Raw genomic sequence first — 24,217 nt, forward strand, 5'->3', positions numbered from 1 at the left:
TCAAATAATGATCTTAATGCCTGAAAATGTCTTTAGTTAAGTAGTTTTACGCCAACATTTTCACTTAAAATCTACTTTCTAGCCTTTTTTTTTGGAGCTTTTAAACAGATCTGGCAGCAAATAGAGTTTGAAGAAGTATGGAAATTGGAGTGTGGAGATGAGGAAAACCACAACATGCAGTTAAAGTTTCCAAAAGAAAAGTAATGTTTTTTTTTTTTGTAAAACCACTATTTGTATGGTCAAAATGGACTGTTTTCAAAGCTAATTGGCCCTAAAACCGGGGAATGATCGATGCAATCCTCCAGATTATTAGTGCAGTTGTAAATACAAAAAATAAATAAAAAAAATCTGTGATGGTGCAAACATTAAGCCTTCACTTGTTTCACCACTTGTGTCAAACTCTCACATGACCTCAGCGTCATTCAGAGGATTTGAAGACTTTTGGTCACTCTTTAGTCTGAAGTGCAGCTGCGTAATGTGACTAATGTTCCACATCACAAACACTACAGCTGGGGGGATTAAATAAAATGTTTCTGTTCTCCAAATTTCTGCAGACATGGGAATAATCAGATGCACTTTGCAGCTAGTTTTAGAGTTTTAGAGACCTACAGAGAGAAAGCAACTGAGCTCTTTGCATTTACAAAAAAACTATGCAGTAATTGGGGACATGATATAATGGCAAATAGTGTGGAGATCAAGCAGTTTGGTTTATAACCAGAGGAACTGTTTACACTGCAGACTCCATTTTTTGGAATCCCACTTTTCCTGCAGATTCACAAGACTTCGGTCAATGTTTTTAGTAATAAACAGTGAAATGGAAGTGACTGTTAAAAAGGGTGCAGAGCAATAAATAACTTTTTAGTGACCTATAAATATTTCCAGTCCTTGTGAGAAAACCTGCATCTGTCAATCTTCAAGCAGCAGAACAGATTAGGACTCCTGATTTGTCCAAAAACCCTCTGAAAGTTCATGAAATCTTTGGAATTTTAAACGGAAAATATGCAGGGAAAGTAAAGGTTTTTTTTCCATAGACAGACAATAACAAACTCTGTCCAGATGTTTAATTTACAGCTTTTGCCCAGAGGTTAAAACAATGTGGCTGAACAAATCAAGTTTTGTCTATTTTCCAAACTTTTCCAGACTGTTTATTTGTAAACTTTCCAAGTTTCTCAATTCATTTCAGGACCTGCTCAGAAACCCGGGGTTTTTACAAGGATAACAAGGTGTATGGGGGACCTCACTGTTTCGCTTTTTGTCTGTTTTAGTGCTTATCCGTCCTCGCGGGGGTAAAATCACAGCAGCACCGGGGTGAACGTGAAACCGGACACCTGAAAAAATCTGTTTTTCCATTTAGTTTAAAATATCTGACTGATAGGATGTACACGAACACATCCCACGATACCAAAAAACTGAGTGCAAAAACATCCTGCTACTCACCATAAACTCTCATTCACACAAACATACATGCCTTTTTCCAGAAACACAAAAGGATTATAAACAGTGAACACTGTACAGCGACCACATCACCCCCCTCCTCCTTATTAAACTGTTTTCCCCTGGAAACACTCAGCTAATGTTTTCCAAAACTCGCTCTCTTTTTCCTGCCTTCATCCCTCCCTCGTTCGCTCCGTGCCTCGGGGCTGAAGGGGTCCGCTCCATATTGTCTTCATTAAAGCCGCAGAGCATCGACCTGGTTTAGAAACATGGTGTGTGTGTGTGTGCGTGGAGGAGGAGGCTGAGGCGGCCGACTCCTAAACCACATTCTTTAAATTCCCTGTAAACAAGAGAGAGAGAGAAATAAGAGGGGTGAGGAGGGGGTGAACACACACATATAAGAACACACATATATTCCGATACACACACATCGACAGGGAGGAGGAGGAGGAAGAGAAAAGGGTCAAATTCGTTATATAAAGTGGGGAGAAAAAAGGCTAAATACACAAATTAGACATCAGGAGAAAGCAAAGATGGAACAGAAATACACACATTTACACACACAAGCACACACACACACACACTTGTCCTAATGAAAATGAAAAATAACATCTGGCTGAGGTAAGCCTGGTTGCTCCCGAGGAAATACAAGCATGCAAAAGGGGAATCGATATGGAAATTACGACGTTAAGCAACACTGCAACTTCATTTGCATGAGGACACAGATTGGTTTCCATGTCACACACACACACAAACACTAGACACACACACACACACACACACACACACACACACACACACACACACACACACACACACACACACACACACACAAAGTGTTCTCACACAATAGCTGCATTATAAAGTCTAGTCGCTGGTTTACTTTATACGTTTCACTGCACACAATGCTGCTTTGTTTGTCTATTGTTATGTTAAATTGCCAGATTAGGAAAAGTAAACATGTTGCAAAAACACACACACAGACGCACACACGCACACACACGCACGCACGCACGCACACACACACACACACACACACACACACACACACACACACACACACACACACACACACACACACACACACACACATGCATGCACACACACACACGCTCGGTGGATGAATAATTGTCCTGACGCAGTGAGAGAGGATGTCCTGTTTCTTGGCCATTGTGGAGCTGTCAGTGGAGTCTTGTCATATTCTCCCCGCAGTGACAACAACAACAACAACAGCAGCTTTATCATCTGTTTTTAATGCTTTCATGTGTTTCTTCTGTGTCTCACTTTCTGTATTTGTATCTTTGAAAATTCCACTGGTGGTTTAACTTACATTACACTGGGACTGGAGCATAGAGTAAAAGTTCAGCGACAAGAAATTCTTAAAACTGCAAAAAGTGTAGTTGTGTTTACCCGCCAAGCCTGTTTATGAGGCTTTAGGTTGCGGACAGACTGGAAGAAGCACAAAAACACCAAGCAAACTTACTGTTTACCCCTAAACTGTCAGGGTGGACACAGAAAATGACTGATGCCGTGATAATAGTGGGAAAACCTTTCCTCATAGTGTTTATGAACTTTTGTGTGGTGTTTTGGTGTTTGATAAACTCATGGATTACTGTCGAGGTTCACAACCTTTTTTTTTCTCCAACATAACCCTCTGCCCTGTGGGACTGGCTTTAATTGCTCTCCTCATCGTAAACAGTGCCCGTGGTGTATCTGTGGAATATGTGAGTACATCGTCAGTACAAAAAAAATTTAAAAAATAAGGGAGCAAAAACAAAAGTATTATGTTAGGTGTTGCTAGTGACTGCAGTTGATAGACATTGAGGTGTATCTTGTTCAGTCTGTTCTAAGCTTTTGTGACACTAAAATGACAACAAATATACTAAAAAGGAGCTTTAAACCAATTTGTTCTGATCCTTTCCACCTAAATATAAATATGTGGATAGTTTCTTTACAAAATATAAAATCTTAAATTTCTGTTTGGTTTTTTTTTTTCAAAATAGCTTCACTGCTCTACAATATTTTCTGGTCCACTGTGAATACTGCTATTTCATCTTCATCTGCGGCACACTGATAGAAGACTCTTGTGTTTAAAATGCAGAACTATTTTCAGTCTAAACAAGGCCTAATATTGTACTTTCCACTGAAGCACAAAGCAGGAAATCGTGTAATTAATTGCTTTTTGTTGAGACTTTCAAAGGTGTTAACTCAACACAATGGCTTCTGTTTTTAGGCTGAAACTTTCCCTGGCCACATTTTATGATATGTAATAGTTTACACCACAAATTCAGGCAGGGATTACTGTAAATCACTATTACAAAGTCAATTATAGCCACAAGTGAGTCATATCTGGTTCTATCTTTATACACAAGCTTTAAAGACCACATGAGGGAACTAAGGGAAGAAATGATGCTGACTGAGGCAGTGTTGGCAAACAAAGCTAAATTTCACAAGCCTGACAAATTCTCAATAATCAAGGGGAACTGTTTTAGAAAAGATCAAAAGCGGTCACAAGTTGGTAACACTAGCTAAAAGCAGGCTAATAGGATATTTGCTTAAAGGGACAGCTAACCACAAAATCAAATATATTTTATATAACTTTTCCTCTTACTATAGTCCCAGGTATCAGTCTACTGTAGATTGTTTTGGCGTGAGTTGTCGAGTGTTGGAGATATTGGTCGCATAGGTGTCTCTCCATTCCAACTAAATGGCACTTGGCTTGTGGTGCTCAAAGTGCCAAAAAAAAAAAAAAAAGAAAGAAAAAAACCCTTGTTTTATGCACTTTTATGTAGGAACTACGACATCTGCCAAGAGTATCACTGCACAGAAGGAAGCATGTATCTACTGCTAGCTCACCTAGCAAGCTAGGTTGCAGCTGTAGTTGCAGCTCATCCATGAGCAGATGCATGTTTCCTTCTGTGCGGCAATTTGGATGGCGGTTATAGTTCAGTTAAAAGAAAATAGTTCCTTCATAAAACTGCTCACAGCAAGGTCTGTGGATTATCCTGACTGACTGGGTCATGATTTCTGGAAAGAGGGATTGCTATTAAGTTTTTAAAACTTTTTTTTTGGCACTTTGAGCACTATAAGCTGAGTGTCATCTAGCTCCATTATAGTGGAGAGAAGGCAGACACCTCTACGGCTGATATCTCCAACACTCAGCAACTCACACCATAACAACCGAGATTGATAAATAGCTCTACATGTAGGAGGTAAAATATATCATTGATTTTGGGGTGAACTGTTCCTTTAAATACAAAATTGACTACAACCTCAACTTTACTTGGCTTCATTCATTAACTCACACAATATAATTTCTGTCTCTATTATCTTCTCTTTCTGATTACGATTAGGTGTTGGTTAGTTGGTTTGCCGTCACAATGGGCTTTGGAAACTTGTGACGGGCATTTTTAAAATATTTTGGGATATTTTATGGACTAAAATTTAATTGAAAAATGTAAATTTTTGATAAAGTGGCAGATTCTTTTTTCTTTTCCCCATCAGTACTCTCCCTCTCTCCATACCCTTTGCCTCTGCTTCTTCTTTGCTTTCCAGATGTAGACGGTAAATTCTGGTAAAGTGACGAGCAACCACAGGGGCCTCAGATATTTACTACCTGCAGACGTTAATCTATCACAGCATCTGTGGGTGGGTATTATACTCAGTGTGTGTGTGTGTGTGTATTTCCTTGGTGGTATTTCTTTCACCATGTTTCTTGTTTGTGTTTGATGCGTACATATCTCATCTCTGAACATGTTTCATGTCCTGCTTGTATACTGTATCTTTGTATGGGTGTGTATTATATCACGTTGCGCGTGCGTGTTTGTGCATGAGTGTGGTACAGCATGACGAGCATCTTGTCAGCAGAGGGGAGAATTAACGAGCACAAGTAGCAGGATGTAAAGACGCTGCAATATTCCCTGCTGACACACACACACACACACACACACACACACACACACACACACACACACACACACACACACACACACACACACACACACACACACACACACACACACACACACACACACAAGCAGCCCCTGGGGAAATCACGCTACCAGAGTCTCGTAAACACAGAGTTGTGAACGCACAGACAGCTGCTGCCGCCTCTGACTATCCCCTCATAAAAATCACATTTTAATTAACACACCCGCTCAGTGTGAGTGTACGAGAGACAATAGGAAAGACTGAGTAACAGGAAACACTAGGAAAGCACATTCAGCTTGATGTTTTAATCACAATATATACTGTTTGTTTAATCTTTCAGTATTCAGGTTATATTGGGACAATAATAAAAAAACCAACATGCTTCTGAGGTCTGTGAAAGAAACATGTTGACTTTTACTATTTCTGTAACAATAACCGACTTGGTCGTAAAAGGATGTTTGACAACTTTGTAGACACGCTAAGAACGTGGCTCTAGGAGCACTAATCCAGAGTAAAATGACGAATGTTGGGTAGATTTCTAATAAATTTGTTGTCAACAGTTTACTCTATATACTGCCAGGTAGGTTATGAATTTCACCCAAGGAACAATTTAATAATTAACGGATATCGCTACTGCACAGACTCCAGCTCTCAATGATGTCACCAGTACAAGTCTGTATCCGGGATATTTTAGCTTCATAACAGGTATAAGTGGGGACTAGTCATCCATCTTTATATACAGTCTATGAGTTTAAATATAAGTGGAATGCTAATGTTAGCCTACTATGCTAATGTATCAGAGTATACATAATTAAGTACAACTGATAAAAATTGTCTGAAAATAAAGACAGCTGATGAAAAAAAAGCCTTACAATGAAGAGCTTGTCTGATAAGCTGTAGTATTATTAGTATTAGTCTGCTCATGTACCAGTGTTAGCATTCAGTTTAAAGTACAGCTGGTCCCAAGTATACCTAATTAAGTACAGCATAGACTGATTAAATTAAGCTAAATCTTAAAATAAAGGCGGCCTACAAAATCAGCCCAACATTTTTAATGTTAGCATGCTTTTACAGTATAAAAATATTATCATTCAGCTTAACACGTAGCTGACACATAGCTTCGATACAGACGTTAAACCCTTTTGATTAAGTTTGGCAACTCTCAGGTCAAAATATATATCACTGTGTGTTGGCAAAAAAATTGTATTTTTCGTACATCACCAAATAATGCGCAGTGAGCACAAATTGTGTTTGATGCATGTGCATTGTGTTAGTTAGACATATGGGTTTGGGACGTAACACATGCTTCACGAAAATGAAAAGGGAAAGGACTTTGGAGATTACCACTTTAAGATTCAAATCTTTACTGTCCATTCGTGCCAGCAGACAGCAGATGTGGGTACACACACACACACACACACACACACACACACACACACACACACACACACACACACACACACACACACACACACACACACACACAAACAAACATACGGACAAACTCACACTGGGCAGTTTCTCAGGGAAACCAGTGTTTATAAGCAGCACAGCACTTCCAACCCATGAGAAAAACTTATCCACCCCGATGATGTCATGTTTGCCCAGAGGTGTGTGTGTTAAAGCCTATTCTTATTCCGAGTGCGTGTGTGCGCATTAGTTAAGACGGCAGACATGTGGGTCTTTCTTTAATCAGAGGCAGAGACAAAAAAGACATTTGCTCCGATATTTAAAATTATAATACGCTCAATTCTGGTTGGTGGTTTTGGTGTCTGCTTGTTGTGTGGTGAAGCGCTGTGTGACAGACTCATTTTATAAAGAAAAAAAAAGTTGTTTCTGACTTGACGGAGAGCAGGAATTGGTGGAAGAGACAGAGAGACATGAAAGTAAAGACAGAGAAAATGAAAGAGGACATAAAACAGATGTGACAGGTTGAGACCAGGACCAAAACTTCAATGGATGAAAGAGAAGAAAGAAGTGGATACAGGGAAACACATTTTTTGGGGGAAAAAAGTTGTAAAATCAATACTTTTTGCAATAACTATGAATTTAATAAATTCACAGACTTTAAACTTTACTGCTGAATCAACTCTAACTGAAGGCAGGACAAAGAACAAGAGATCAGATGGGGCACGGCACCCAAACACACATTTCTCTCCATCTTTGGCTTGTCTGTATTTAATTTCTTCCTCTCTTTTATTCTCTCCATCCATCCATTCATCCACCCATTCTCTCCGTTGCCCCTAATAAAAGCCGTATGACTAGAAATCAGCGATACTTTCAACCCCTCCGGTTGTGATGATTTAATGCGAGCCAACAGACCAACTGAATTTCGGCAAATAAACTCCTGTTCCCCTGATTTGATGTGACCTGGAGTTTGTCGAAAGCAGAGAACTTAATGCTGTTTGGATAAGCCGCAACAAGATCCAACGGGGTTTTTTTGTCATTTGCTGAAGCAAAATGACCCGTTTAAATTTATGAAGTTTTAGTCGCTAATTGATGCCATGTCCGCTCTAATGCGGATAAAATTCGAGAACACATATTTTTCCCTCCGTTTTGGCTCTCCATTCACACTAAGCCACAGTTTTCCACTGGAAAAAAAAAACAGCTTTTCAAACAGCAGTCCCACCTTGTAGTTTGGATGTAAAAAAGATATGATTATCAGCCTTTGGTAAACAGTACCTCCCCAGGGTATTAACACCAACTCTCTGTACCTTCCAATCTCTGTGATCACTTATTATTTCTTTTAGTGTAGCCGACATGTTGTTCTGCAAAAGTGGTGATTTCATAATAGCTTCAAGGGAGATATACTGCATACTCATCACATCGAAAACTGCAACTGCATGCTGATTAATAATCCAGCCTCCAAGGTTAGGTGAGGAGTTGGTCATCACAGTGGAGGGACTGTTATGAAAATTAAGACCACTGATACATGAGATTAACAAATGGGCTGCATAAAATTAATTGCTGTATTTATAGGGGGCATACAGTTCGGTAAATGTCCTTTGGTGTGCTTGATTCAAGCCTTACAGTGTTTTCAGACACTGAAAGCCTCTGAGTGAAGAGTTGGAGCAAGTCCTGATAACTATTTTAAGCTGTAAGCATATGAATGCACAGCACACAGAATGTGCTATCCTATCCAACAAAGGTAAAAGGCCATAAAAACAATCTTTAAAACAAAAAAAGTAAATCAATTAATAAATAGTGAGAGTCCATAAAGGACAGCAGGGAGGTACAGTGGATAGGTCAAACAAACACAGGACTTTTACCCCGGAGACCGCTGTTTGTGTCCCGTGTAAAACCAAAAGTTAACACTGAGTTATTTTAACATCATATAACATACTGGTTAACTTGTGTAAGTGAAGAAACAAATGCACATATTTAAACTCAAACCACGATTGATGTTTTTTCTAAACATGACCAAGTATTGAATATGATAAGTTGGGAGTGAGAACATGTTGAAATGAAGTCACAACTTTCTATTTGTATTAAACAAAAAAATTTAAACACAACACTTGTTTCTGCTCCAAATTTTCAGTTAAGGATCTAAGACTTTTTATGCACACCAAGGACATATTTCTCCAAAAACGTGTACATATACAAAATAATCACTTGCAGAGAGTGAATGACAGAATTTGGCTCTGCCACAGTCACTTTGTCTAGTCACACTTCATACTTGATGGAGACAATTGTGTACTCATAAACTAAAAGAGGGGGAAGAGATTTAGTGGCATTTCATTCCTTTTGGCACATCGGTGTGGAAAAACAGCTATAAAATGTGAAATGTTAGCAGAATTTATTCGACAAGTTTGAAGGCAGAAAAATTCAACTAAAGCTTTCAGCTCTTTCAATATGCTTTCATAAAGAATAAAATGAAATTTAGATCTTACATTTTTCAACATAAAACATGGTGACTTGACCACTTTTTGGCCACATATAAGTCTTCCCAGCCTTTTTTCTGCACCTTTCATTCAATCGGTCACTCTCTCAGACACAGAGAATGGATAACTGCTGTGTCAAATACAATATTTCACTGACGGAGGGAAAGGAGGGAGGATTTCCTGTTAGTCTGTGGTTAACACTTCCACACGACGGATCCTCAAAATTTACAAGACACTGAAATGATCAAACTCAGATCTCAAAAACCCTGCGATACACAGGGTAATGTTCGGGAAATGAACTCCACTTGTAGACTTGCTAGTTCCTGGCCTCACCCTCCTAACAACAATTCTCCCACCGCTCAACTTTTCGCCTTAGTTTCACCCTCACGGAGGATGTCTCCCGGGTGCTGCGGGCTGTCAGCACCAAGACCAAAGGCCCAGCTACAGACGCACACTCAGATTAATATACAAACATACATATAAAGGAACATATAGAAAGCGAAAGATGCAAAAAGAAAAAAATATACCACATGTATCAAGACACAGACTCTGACCGAGGTTTTGGGTAAAAGAGCGGGGTCGGCTGTGTTTTCACACACACACACACACACACACACACACACACACACACACACACACACACACACACAAAAGGATGTTTAGAGCCACAGGGAGGAGAAGAAAAAAGAACAAGTCATACTTTCATCCCACACAGAGACGTATAGAAGCAAGAACAGACACATGAAACCCCACATAAAAAGAGCCACGCAGAGACAAAAGGGCTTTCGGTGAGCGAAGGTTCAGGGTACACACATACACACACACACATACACCTGTTTACCCTCCACACCCACACAAACAGACGCACCTGTGAATCCACACACACACACACACACACACACACACACACACACACACACACACACACACACACACACACACACACACACACACACACACACACTCACACACCTTTGATGGTGCTGATGACCTGGTCCAGGTGTTTGGTGTCGTTTCGGTCTGGTCGACAGCTTGGGCTGATTTCCAGCGAATAGTCAGGTCCGTACTCTGTAAAAAACTAGACATCACAACAATCGTTACGACAACTTCTGGATTTATGGTTTTCAAAATTTCTTTTTACTCTTTTTCTTATTCAGTCATTCTTTTTTTCCCCTCACATCTGCACACAGTAACTACAGCAGAGTGCCAAAGAACACGTTCTCCTCTTTGTCTCTTTTTTAAAGAATGCAGCTGCTTTCCTGGAAAAATTTCGGCCTCCGTTTGGACTTTGAAGAGTTGGACTGTGAAACTGAGTGGTGATGAATATTTACACAGGCTTTCAGGGATCATTCCTTTGAAAAAAATTGAAATAAATTCAAAAAAAGTCAAATACTCCACATATTGAGCTACACTTATGGTTTTGGATGATTTGATAGATTTTTCCCTCCATCTTTTTGATTGTACAAATCTATTTAAAGTAGCAGTTCATTTTGTATCAGTTACTCAATCCATGTTATGTAAATTTGTCAAGAAAATATTTTTCTTGCGAGGAGAAGAACTGATATACAAATGATCATTTGGGGGATGCAGTATGTCTTTACAGCATAGCCATGAGTAAGATGTGTAATGTTTTTAGTTTATAATGTAAGCATGTGGGAATGTTTTGCAGGTGTTTGGTCATAAATTAAAGCATTGGATAACTTATATCTGATGATGACACAGGATGAAAAGTCAGAGGATCACATTTTTATGTCTTGGCCAAACGTCATCGCAGTCCGTCCAGCAGTAGTAGAGATATTTCACACAAAAAAACCCACAAATGTCAACCCTAATAGTGGCTAGAGGAAAATTCAGGGCTTCACTACAGTCACTGAGATTCATCCTTTAAATTTCATGGCAATCTGTCCAATATTTGTCAAGATTTTTAAGTCTGGATCAAAGAGGTGGACCGACCAACATTACCATCCCCAGAGCTGGGCTACTAGTGTGGCTAAATCAGAGCTTTCAGATGGACACATGTTCCTTACATTTTCTGAAGTCAGCATGCTGTCTACAAGTTGCATTAACACAACAAATGTATGAGACAGTTTAGTCTGGTCCATGTACAGAGAGAAAATGTAATGCAGAACACAGAAGAGGAACCACAAATCAGTCAAACTTCCACTGGACAGCCTGGGCCTCACTAACATGAACAAAAAAACCCTGAGATGATTTCAGCACATACCAAAGGCTCCTGGCATTTCATGCACAGTCGGACTGACTCCATGAAACAAAACCAGCCAATATATTTCTTTTTTTAAAAAAAGGGAAAAACAGGTGGAAATCCAGAGTGGGTTCAACCAGAAGTTAAAACCAGAGCACGTCAGTTGAAAAAACATATTTCCAGGGAATTTGTTGGGCCATGACTCCATGCCATGAGAGCAAAACAAACTCGGAGGCCAGGTCTGACCACAAGTGCGTCAGTCCATTCGCAGCCACTGTTGTGAAAGCCTTGGACTCTGAAGACTCAGCGGAACACACCGAGCAAGCCGCCGTGACTAAAGCCTGAAACAAAAGAGCGATATTCCTCCAAAACATTAAGTTTGTCTGTTTCAAGCTCAGTATTTGTCAGTTTGAAACCATCTTGTCTGAAACCATAATCAAAAGCTCTGGTAACAGAAATTAAACGTCCGTGCAACGTTATGCAGTTTATGCTTCGGCAAAATGGTCTCAGTCGTCTCCATGGTAACCAGATGCTATACTCTGAATGTTTATTTTGTATCTATTTGTGTGCCACTTTGTATCTTTTTGCATGATAATTGAGAAAATTGATGAATTTAGTGAGTTAATTGAAGGGGACGAGATTTTAAACATTTGTTGAGAAAACAATGAAAGTGCATAAAAGTAAATGAGGTGGTCGTTGAAAAAAATTAGGGAGCTACAGGGTGAATATGTTTTCGTCCAACAAATGTGGGACGTGGACAAGGAGATGCACTTTCAGCATATCAAAAAATCTGCCATCCTTTTTCATGATGTAGTTAACTGAATCCAGCCCTAAGTTGCTCACACCAGGACACTCAAGACTCCAGTGGTTGCCTTAATTACCCATTCAAATTACATGACAAAATATGATGTATGCCACATTACAACATTTTTAATGTGCCTGACATAAAAGGAAAGTGTCAACACTTTTTGCTGCTGAAAAAAAAAACGTAATTTCAGTTGAGCAAAAGTGTCCAGCGTCATACCATAAATCAGGCTGTCCTCTGCAGATGGAGGTTACAACATTAAGCAATCGCCATGATAACTGTGCAAACGCAACCCTCTGAGGACCTTGACATGTATTGACTGCTCTGAAAAAAAAGCTAGTATGTGTACTTGGAGTCAAAATTTTTTTAGTCAAACTAAATACAAAAGGCTTTTTTTTTTTATCACATTTGCTATTACCTTTGGTGTATTTCTTAGTATTTCCAAAGTTAAGAAGGAGTAAGACATTTTTGAAAATGTAGGCCTATGGTATTTATGTAAACTGATATTGATATTTTCTGACTTAAACTAAAACCAGCAAACACTCCCCAAAATGTCAGACTGCTCCTTTAAGTTGGCAAAGTGATTCTGCAAACATCCCGTAATGATTTCTGCCCTAATGCCACGGCCATTTTAAAAACGGGGATATCTTGTTTTGGATTGAAACTCTTTAGTGGATTAGATGGATGTCATTAGAGAAGACTTCAGAAAGTCTGCTGGCAACACACACACACACACACACACACACACACACACACACACACACGTCTGCACAGATACACGCACACAGAGCTGAGCCAACTTGCAGTAGGAGTATACTTTGGTGTACTTGAAGACAAAGACTACTCTGTCTTTGTTTAATAGCCCTGTGTGTGTGTGTATGTGTGTGTGTGTGTGTGTGTGAGAGAGTCAGAGCGAGGGAATGTTTGCTAGTTTGCGTGTGGATGAAGGTAAGAGTGTGTGTGTTTGTGCAAAGATGGATGGATGGATATTTGCAAGTGTGAGCACATGCATGCTCGCAAATATCCATGGTGTCTTCAAGTGTGTGTGTATTTGTGTGTCTGTGTGTGTGAGAATGTGTGTGTCTGTTTTCAATTAGCTCCGATGAGTTTCTGTCTTACCTCCGGTCTCAACAGAGCTCAACATGAGAGTAGTTACTTAACACACATGCACACCCGCAATGTATTCCCATGAACCCAGTGCTCTGTCTCCTGCTGTCCGGCAACACACACACACACACACACACACACACACACACACACACACACACACACAGAGAAAAACACGCACAAATCACACACAGTCTCCTGCTGCTTGCTTGTTTGGCTTGGATGACCATGGGGAGAAAGAGAGAGGAAGCGAGAACTAGAGAGGTGCAGACACTCCTTAAAGAAACATCTTCCTATAATATTTCTAGAACATTCACAGTTGTGATATTCTTCATGCTTTTTTAGACTGTAGACTGGGAGAAAAAAATAGCGATGGTGAGTAAAATAAACGATAAAAGAGACACTTTAGTGCATGATCCAGTGACGCAGCGAATATACGTCACCTGGACAAGGTCAGGAGACAGAAAATACCAGCTGACTGGCTCCAGTGTCTCGGGCAGAGACACACAGAGAGATAAATAGTGGAAGGTCTCAGACTATTTGCCACGGTCCTGAACATGGACCCTGTGCCCATCATTCACTGTTCTTATGAGCCTGTTTGTATAAGAAACACTGGCCTTGATGAAGAGAACACTGTGTGTGTGGATCTAAATGTGTTGATTGCAGCTCAGAGTTAAAAAGTTCTATGAATACATTTGGTTTGTACTTTTGTAGTTCTTTTGTTTTATTAGATTGATGTTGATCTAAAAATAAGATTGACAACAGAATTCTACTATATTCATTTTATTCAATGCTACTATATTGCACTTTGTGTCACAGGATTAATTCCTTCAGTATTTCTTGTTCAAAAGGTTTTTACAGGGAGCTAAATTATCGACAGAGTTCTCTTCTTCTCCAAAACAAACAGACAAGGTGATTTAAATTGGCTCACAGATCAAATCAGTGTTTCTCCAACGCTGTTTTGGCTTGTCAGAGACAGGCGTCAAGCCAAACACCTGCTGATGTGTGCTCACCTTTTTTTCTCTGATATGTTAAGATCCAGACGTTCAGGAGGTTTTTACTGGAAGCCAAATTATCTGCAGAGCTCTCATCCTCTCCGAAACATACAGACCCGCTATTTTTAAATCGGTGAAAACACTTAATAAAGCAGTTTCAGGTTGAAAAAAAAATGAGGGGCTGCTAATTACACTGGCCAACACAAAAACCCATATGGCCATCTTTAGAGCCAGTGTTTGGTTTGTCCGTTCTGGGCTACTGTAGGAAAATGGTGGTGCAACATGGCAAACTCCACGGACAAGGACCCCCTCCCTATGTGGATACCTCTGCCAGAGGTTCCCAGTCACAGAGTGAACACACCAATGTTGTGCTCAGTATATATTGCTAACAGCATACGGCTAAAAGTTTCTTAAAGGTAGTAGCTCTTGTGAACTTTGGTTATGTGTTAAACCGTCAAAACCGGAACAATGACCAGGACTGTTCAGCACAAACACACAAATTGCTACAAACCAAGAAATGGTACATTAATATTGTAGTTGTGGAATTTGCAATCATATTATCAGGTGGTTTAGAAGCAGCAGCAGTCATCAGCTTTTAGGGGGAAGCCCTACATAGTAATAACAAACAATAATGATAACAGAAGCAATACACAATGAACTTATTAAAACTCTATTAGCAGCAGTAATATTAAAAGTCTGAGTATGTGTTCATTTGCATGAGCCCATCTGTTGGCAGCGGTGTGCGCATGTGTGTGTGTGTGTGTGTGAGTGTGTTTGTTTTCACAGCGATCAGCAGGATCTCCAGCTATGAAGGATGCCGAGCTACACAGCGGAGGGAAAAACGTCTCGGAAAACAAATGGATTCTGTCTGCTATCAAGCTGCTATCTAATAAATGTTTTCAACAGGGGAAGAAAAAAACGGCTCCATGTCCAAATCACAGTCACATAACGCACGTACACCTCCCTCTCCATCTCCCTCTCCCTGCATCTGGACTCTCTCCCGCCCCCCCTACCTCTTCATCAATCTGTCTTTTATAGATTTGTCTGTCAGTTTTCCTTTTAAGGCAACAAATAGTGTTTGTATGTTGCTGAAAAATCAGGAGAGCTTACAGGAAACCCATGGGAATAGATTTAATCCTGAATGGGCAGGTGTTTTGCACCATGTTGAGTAAATCTTTTGAACGTTTTCCTTCTGCCTATTATATATTTTTACTATATAAACTTCAAATAAGATGCCATAAGACGAGTATTACATCCTTTACATGCAAAGAACATGCAAGGATGCTTAATCTAAAAGACTCTCCTTCTCCATTTAACATTCTTCACATTTTGAAACAGAAACCGATAAGAACACTTGGCAGCACAAAACACTATATATATTTAACTGAATTTATTTTATAACTTCCAGAATAGGTTGCCAAAAATCTGGCAACCTATTCTGCCCTACTTTCAAAACTCCCCATCTATATAGTTTCTAGTTGTCATGAAATAGGGTGTCTACCTTATGCTTGAAACGGATAGAGGCTTGCGTAAATGTTTATGCGAGTGATTTAAAATATAAATATTTGGAATGGCTATATTGCTGATACATGTGCAGAAAGTTTGGTCAAAATGTGTTAATAATAAAGCAACTTTGTATAAATAATTTAAGTTACATATCTATATATGGTTACTTTTAGATTTCACAAAAAATTCTACCCCACTTTTTGGGGAGACGCAAAACCAGGGGTTGGGAGTCCTCTGTTGGGAAAGTGCGAGAACTTTATTTCCTGCATTTTGGTGAAATTTATGCACCAAATTGTGGCTTTTTACATCATTTCAAAGTGAAAAATGTCTTTAATTTTGTCAAAATAAAAGTCTACGATCATGTTTTGAGGGAGAAGTAAATGGACTGCACTTGTATAGCACTTTTCTAGTCTTTCAACCACTCAAAAATGCTTTTATACTACATGTCACATTCACCCATTCACACACACAATCACGCACTGGTGGCTGAGGATACTGTACAACGTGCCACCTGCTCCTCAGTAACCATTCAAACAAGCTTACACTGCGATTGCGCCACATTGGGAGCTATTTGGGGTTCAGTATCTTGCCATTGTCATACTTTGACAAGTTTTCCGGAAGAGCTGGGAATCGAACTGCTGACATTATAATTTGCAAATGACCTGCTCTACCCCTGAGTGTCCCCCATACCTCCCCCACTATCTACGGCTATGCTGAATGATGTGTGCAGATGCAGCACAACACAGAGAATCAAAACTTTAAAACATAAAGGTTGCTTTTAGGATTTCAAAAGCAAAACAAAACATACTTTTCTTAACAAATTAACAGCTTTTTAAAATGATAAAACCACTCAATTGCTTTTTTCTAAAACATTAAAAAGAGATGAAGTCCATCTCAAAATTAAAAACACATTCAATCTCCAATGAGTGTGAACACACTGCTGGGAGTGTTACTACAGTTTATGTGTAAAAGTATGGTAATGTGGTTTCACTGTCTCCTGTTGCTGACCAAAGTTAGAACTGTTCATATAAAGGGAGGAAAAATGAAAAAGAGGAAAGAAGTAAAGGAACTGAAAAACTCATGGGTCAAGTATTATATATACTGGGCCATTGGGTTTATAAAAATACCTTGCATAATAGGAAAATAAAGATGGGAATAAAGTGAATAATGATTCCATCTTCAAGGATCAAGCCCGTCCATGAACCCGAAACACAAACAGACATTAAAAAGACAACTGCACCACAGTGCAGGGAAACAAGACAGGAAACTAACTCTTTCAGCTCTTTGTTGGTACAACCCAACATTCACACTGACACTTTCCCCTCCAAGACTGAGTAAAATAATCTACAGCAGCAGAAATTTGATTAAGATCGATAAGAGCTGAATGAAAGCGAATAATCAGTTTCTTCACAGCACATTTTTCTGTGCCAATTTGTAAACAGACAAATTCCCTTGGTCTTATAACACACGCACACACAGAAACACACTGTACTCTGGTGATGTTTCCGGTGATTGAGCCCGTGACTCTGGGAGCCGACACATCCCTGACGGCAGTGAGGGGCAGGACAGGAAGTGGCTGCAGACAGGAAAAGAGGAAGTAGGAAGTAAAGAGGCGGGACGCTTCCCTGCTGCCAATCTGGGACCAGAGACGTCCTCCCTTCCTGTGTGGCTCTGAGATGGACACATATTTGTATTTACTTCTGTTGCTCCCAATGCAGACAACGGGGTATTTAAGTCCGCTTTTGGACAAACAATTCAGTCCAATAAGTGTGAAGATGTTGATTCAAAACCTTCAAGGCCATAATAATGGCATTATTTGCTAAAAATCTGGTCAAGCAGCAGGGTGGGAAATACCAGAGGCCCCACGATACACTACTATCACAATACTCAATAATCTTGCAATTAAATGTTGAGAATTGCAATAACATATATATTGCAACATATTCCTTTTTTTCAACTGCAAAATATGCCCTCAAAGGAGTTTTCTTCTTTTGTTCATCTTACTTGCAGCAAAATGTATCTATTAGACAGATAAAGCAACTGATATTTTCGATTCTAGCAGGCTACCAAAAGTTTAATTTGTAATTGCAATATTAATAATGTAATAGCAGTTAGAGCACTATATCAAACCTGGCCCCAGTGTCTAATCACCTTTTGAAGCTCTTTATCAAATTGATTTAATTTTAATATTGAAATTTAAGGGTCCAAAAGTCAAGTATTACCCAAAAGATTTAGACAAGTGCTAAGAAAAGAAGAGCTACAAGAGGAGATTTGGAACTAGATCCAAAATTGAAGTGGTTATTGGAACCCTAACTCTGGTTATAAAGCAAATTCAGGTGCCAGTTTTCGTTCAAGAGCATTTTTTTTGCGTCAACAAAATGTGCTTTCTGGGCATGCAGTGGAAACAGGAAAGAGAAGAGCGACAGAAAGAGGGGTCAGCACTGTATGTGACAAAGGAAATGAGCTGGATCCACACTAGCAAAATTGTGAGTACATGGTATGCGTGTTGACCCGCTGAGGCAGCCGCAGGAAGTTTAGATCTGTGGTTTGTTTTTATCATAGCAGCACGGCTGGGAGGAACTCCGCTGCTGGGAAATGACCAAAAACACAATTAAAGACACGGAGGGGTCTAAAGTGGTGACGAAAGTCAGATGGACAGCTCGAAATGTTTACAAAACACTTCTTTATTAACCATAGCAGCTGCATGGATAGCTGTCAATTATCTATACTTCATCAGAGTACAGAAACATGACCTTTAATTCTGAGCAGGCAGTGCAGCTTAAAGCAGTCTGACAAGCTGCAAATTGTCATGACTAACAATCAACAATCAATAGTGAGAATCTGAGGCAAAGTTATCCTAACATGCTAATGTTTTTGATATAATGTTTTCCATGTTATGGTATAAATATGGGCAAATTAGCATTTAAACATGCTAATAAGTAGGACGTATTTATTAAATGTTAGCTTAATAACATGTCATAGCATGTTGACAAGCCAACATTTAGGATATAGCATTATGTTTTGCATCTTATTGCATAAACATGAGGACATCAGCATTCTAACATTCTAATAATTAGGATATTTATATGTTAGATATTAGCTCAAAAACATACGTCATGTTAGCATGTTAATAAGCTAACTTTTTGAATAAATCTGAGGCAAAGTTTTACATTATATCACATAAATGCAAACTACAGCCATTATATTACAAACAAGCATTCTGACATGCTAATAATGAGGATGAAACATGTTAAATGTTTGATGTCATATTTTTTTTTTTATTAACAAGCTAACTTGAGATGCAAGTTAGCTTGCAAGTTGCATGTAGCATCTTAGCTTTTTCAGCTTGCTAACGGTTCCAACCAAAGCTGCTAGCATGGCTATAGTATGGTTATTTTAAATAAACAAAATGTTAAATATTTATTCACAAAGTTTCTTTGATTCAGACTAAAATTGTGAATTTGTTTGAGTGATGATCCAAAAGCAAGCATTAAATGTGGGCAGCCATAAACCCTGTCTGACTTTCATTAAAAGATTAAATCTTGTTTTGGCTGACAAATTAATAATTATATTACCTATTTTTGTGGATTTATTAAACATGTGGAACCACAGCTTGAAGTCTTTTAGCTCTGTAAAACAAATACATCTTATATGTTGGCATAAATACGCATGGGCCACCTGACTGATTGAAGGCTGTTGTTAATTGCAGATAAATGCTAACAACCATAGGCACTAATATTTATTCAAATTTGTTTTTTAGACTCATCAGATTAGTGAGGTGTACCACACCAGCAAAAAATAAATGACATCATTTGTGTAAGCCAAATGACATTTTTTTCTTGCTGTTTTGACTTCCAAAGGAGGAAATTCCCAAAAAAAGCTTGTAACAAATGATAGTGTAGCTACAGTCACGCCATGATATCCTGCTTTTCCCCCCATAGCACTGCCTTTAAAAGTGATTTTTTTGACATTGTGGGAATGCAACAACACAGAAAAAGAATAATTCCCATGATTCCCTGTGCTCACAGCTGCTGTGACACTGACTTTAAAGGCAAAGGCACCTGGACATCAAACATTACAAGTCAATGTTGTTGGAGAAGTAATAACAAGTGAGACGCAGAACATTTTCTTCAACACAAACAAAGCAAAGTAGGTTATAATGACAGTCCCCATGCCTGTTTAATCAGAGACTTTAACCAACCTTTGACCTCTGAGGCTGCAGACCCCATACTGTTGCCCTCTGATTCACACACAGATTTGGCTCCATCACTATCACACAATGGGGGTCAATCAGGATCAGCTAACTGCTAACAGACAATACAAGTCAACGGAAGGGTTAATGACTTTCGACCCGCCAGCTACAATCCTGGTTCAAACTACAAAAGGCACTTTCACTTGTGTTTTTATAAGATCTTGGAATATAATAAGTGTGACAGAGGCAGGGTCATTGTGCGGGTTATCTGCAGTGTAATATTTTGTCTGGTAATCAGTGAACATTACAGCACTATTGTTGATGTGACTGGCGCACTGTGACTGATGTTTGTGTTTTTTAGGCTACTATTTTTAACCGGGGCTCGTTCATACAGACTGAACACTTGCCCTCTTTAGTACTGAGAAAAGGATAAAGATGATTTAATTAAAAATAAACATTTTAAACAAAATATTTTAAACAAAATAAAACCAACACAAATATGTTTGGATTCATTTCACTGAGATTTGAGCAGATAAAACAAACTGAAGCAGCTGTTTTTGGATGTTCGAAACTAGATGAAATATAATTTATTATTTCAGTTTCTGATGGACATTTGTGATGCAGCAACACAATGGAAACAAATATGCTTTTTTTTTTTTACTTGAGTGCAACTTTCTAACTGACAGTTTCCCATTGAAGACTGTTCACAGTTGTCTCCTCAACATTGGTGCAATTTATCATACAATGAAACACAAAAATGCCATGAAACAGGCTAACACATTATCTGACTGTAGTGAATGTGTGCATTCATGTGGTTTTGTCTACAGTAGAGCGAAAGAGTGGACACACACACACACACACACACACACACACACACACACACACACACACACAGAAAAGGGGGTACAAAGGTAGTTTTTGTTTCCAATGTCGCTGGAACTTCAGCTTTGCTTGGTCATCATGGATAAATGCCCCTCTTATCGAGCACAACGGGCACAGACATGGCCACGAACACACACACACATACACACATCTGTCTGAAGTTGGATACTACTATAAACTCAGTAGAAAATGAACTTCAAAATAGATCCATAATACCTATTAAATTGGATTTAGAAGCCAATAAGCACTTAAATTGAAACAGGAAAAGTCATGAGGATATTTGTTTCTTACATTTTTGATATCAGGCAGAAATGTGTGTGTGTGTCCTCATCTTCATCATCTGTGGCAGCTGCTGCACTGATAGTTGCTTTGTTTTCAGTGAGTGCTCTTTAATGAGGTCAAAGGCTATATAGGGCCATTGGATGCTGACAAGGAGAAACAAGAGGTACCTTCATCATGGTCAGAACACACACACACACACACACACACACACACACACACACACACACACACACACACACACGCGCGCGCGCACACACACACGCACGCACTCTCGCATAAATACACATACATACACAAAGTCACGCACTCACAGCTATTCATTACATTTGACCAAGACAAGGTCCAAAAATCAGTTGCTGGTGAAAGAAGCTCTTTGTGTGTGTGAGAGAGAGACTAAAGGAGCAAGAAAGACAGATGGGTCTGCTGATTCGGAGACAGGATGAGTCTATTTGATTTACCAGTTAGCATAATGAGAAAATTAGTGGTCACACACGTCCTTTCTTTTACAAACACAAATTACTGAGATTTTTCCCTTCCTTGTAAAGGAAAATCCAAGAAGTGTTTCCACTCACAACTCATTAGGTTCATTTGTTTACATCCACGCTTTTCACCCAATTACTGCAAACAAGCAGATTAAGCTCCACTTAAAGAGTTTACAGTGACCACAAAGGTCTACATGTTGTGTTTCATAATCTTGTTAAAGGTGACCTACAGGAAACCTCTTAATAACATCACAGAACAAGAGAAATACACTGAATGCATTCACTTCATCTATATGCCCCCAATTTACAATTTAGATCAATATTTACCCAATGAGATGTTTTAATGTAGAATCACGAGTAATGTGGATATAATGACTAAGTGCATTAAGGCAAATAGTAAAATAGTCTTTTAAGTTCCATAAATGACATCACTTTACTGTAATGCAGCCTTTAAAATGCATGAAAAAGCAAAACACTGTATCTAAAATCCAAGACAATATCTAGTCTCATATCAAGATATCGATTTTTTAAAAGGCCATGAGATATGAAGAAAATATGTGGAAAAAGCTTGTAAGGGAACTTTGAGTTTAGAACATTTTCTCACGTGTTCCTTAAAAGGGAAAGAATGAATCTCGATGCTAAAGTCAAAAATAATTGTAATAATTATCTCAAAATTTGTTCTGTCCATATTGCAGCAGTCCAACACTTGGACCAATACAACAAAACAGTGACTCATCCAACATCAAGTTCTTGAAAGGTTTTTGGATCTGATTTGTACATGGTGGCTGGTAGATCTGAACCAAGAACAGTAAATGGTGAATTTAGTGGTAAATGGTGACTTACACATGCATTTTTTTTTAAAAAAAGGTTTTATCCTCCTTTTATTCTCAAAAAATGACAAATAAAAAGGCACAAGCACTGTTTTAAAAAGTCTATTTCCAAATGAAAACACAAAAAGACAACTGAAGTGCTGTTAAGTGCATGCCAAACAGATAGCCAGCAATGTCCCTAAACCAAAAGCCATGCAAAGAGATCAGAAACCACCTGAAGCAGTGTCCTCTAAAGCCACTCTGACACCTCTGTTCCTCAATATAGATGACAAGTAAGTGTACATATATGTGTAAGCATGTACAAAGTCCTGTTAGCAAGGTAAGAGCCAGCACTATTTTGGCCAACATGCATGCAAATGCACGAAATGACGCCTCATTTGTAACGCCGCGCAAAGGAGAAAAGAGCGCACACATCACGAGCCAGAAACTCAATTTTCCCTGTCTACACATCAACACTGAAAAGTTCTGAAGATCATCACCCTCAAAAGATTTTGCAAAAGGTGAATTTTCAGTAATCTAAAAAGAAGTTTATGTATTGATGTATGGCAAAAACACTTAGAAAAGGCTACGTTTTCGAATATACCCGCGTACATGTAGACAATATAATATGGAACTGAATTTCACTCTTCAAAATTTTGATTTCTCCTTTAATGATACTATTAGTTGCATTCAGTATATTACAAAAAACCCTTAATGTCAATAAGATGGAGAGAGTGGAGCCTGTGTTAGATGAGGCAGACAGAGAGGACCTGTCAACACTGGTACCCTTCTCTCTCACATACACTCCGTCTGAGTCACCTGCAGACAAACCCCTTTATTGAGAAGCAGGCGGCCATCTTTGATTAGATGTAGTGACTCAGCAGACAGTGAACACAAGGGGGTGTGTTTGTGTTTTTCATGTGTGTGCGTTTTTGTCCTGTGACTTTGTGTGACAGTACAAAGAATGAGCGCGTTTGTGTTCATGTGGGAATATGTGAATGTGAGTGACTGGAGCTTTGAAAGAGAGGGAGTGTGTGTTGTTGTACCTCGTGGTCTGGTATCTCAGACGAGAGAGTCTTTCCCAGTACTGATGCCGTCAGGTAGGTCCAACAACGAGCCGTATTGGCCAGGTTATAACCTCCTGATGAGGAAAAGAGACAAATATAAAGAGAAAACTTAAAGGAGGTTCATTATTTTGTGGTCACATGCTGTATATGGGGTTGCGATCATGGCTAACGATCTTGAAATGATGCTTAAAAGTTTATCTTAAATTGAACTGTGTGGAGTGGGTTAATTTCAGTCAGTTAGTAGAATAAATAAACAGCAATTTTGCCGGATAAGGACATGAGCTACAAATAAGAAACAAGAAAAAAAGAGTTGCGATAAAGGCGAGAAATGTAGTGTTTTTATAACCGGATCCGTGCAGACGTCACCACAACAAACTTGACAAAATGTTACCCACTCTTTCTTTCTCGCACAAAAAAGACAAATAGAAAGTGTGAAGTATGAAGAGGGTGGCCTTGAGTAAAACTGAGAGAACCAAGAAAGAGAGGAGGATATAGCTGAGAGAAAGTATGTAGGACAGAAAGGGAGGGAGAGAAAGGAAGAGAGGTGGGATTGTAGTTGAGTAAAATGGCTTCATTGTGTCGTTTAAGTAGTAGCTATCATCTGGCCAAGGGCTGAGGGGTCTGGAACAGAGCACGGTGTGT

The 24,217-nt window shown here is 39.1% G+C and overlaps 1 protein-coding gene across 1 annotated transcript in view; it reads right to left on the reverse strand.

Annotated features, from left to right (window-relative positions):
* Nucleotides 1-1,046: 1,046 nt before the first annotated feature.
* hdac8 (histone deacetylase 8) overlaps nucleotides 1,047-24,217 on the reverse strand; it is a 29,757-nt gene continuing 6,586 nt past the window's right edge. Inside the window, exons 9-11 of the mRNA XM_042512464.2 lie at nucleotides 23,555-23,649; nucleotides 10,218-10,323; nucleotides 1,047-1,774 (exon numbers count right to left, since the gene is read on the reverse strand). Coding sequence (XP_042368398.1) covers nucleotides 1,752-1,774; nucleotides 10,218-10,323; nucleotides 23,555-23,649 — 224 coding nt within the window. The 3' untranslated portion in view covers nucleotides 1,047-1,751. The remainder of the gene's footprint in view (nucleotides 1,775-10,217; nucleotides 10,324-23,554; nucleotides 23,650-24,217) is intronic.

The sequence above is a fragment of the Plectropomus leopardus genome, chromosome 23 (genome assembly GCF_026936395.1).
Source record: "Plectropomus leopardus strain MGB_pleo_1.0 chromosome 23, ASM2693639v1, whole genome shotgun sequence".
NCBI classification, from domain to species: Eukaryota; Metazoa; Chordata; class Actinopteri; order Perciformes; family Serranidae; genus Plectropomus; species Plectropomus leopardus.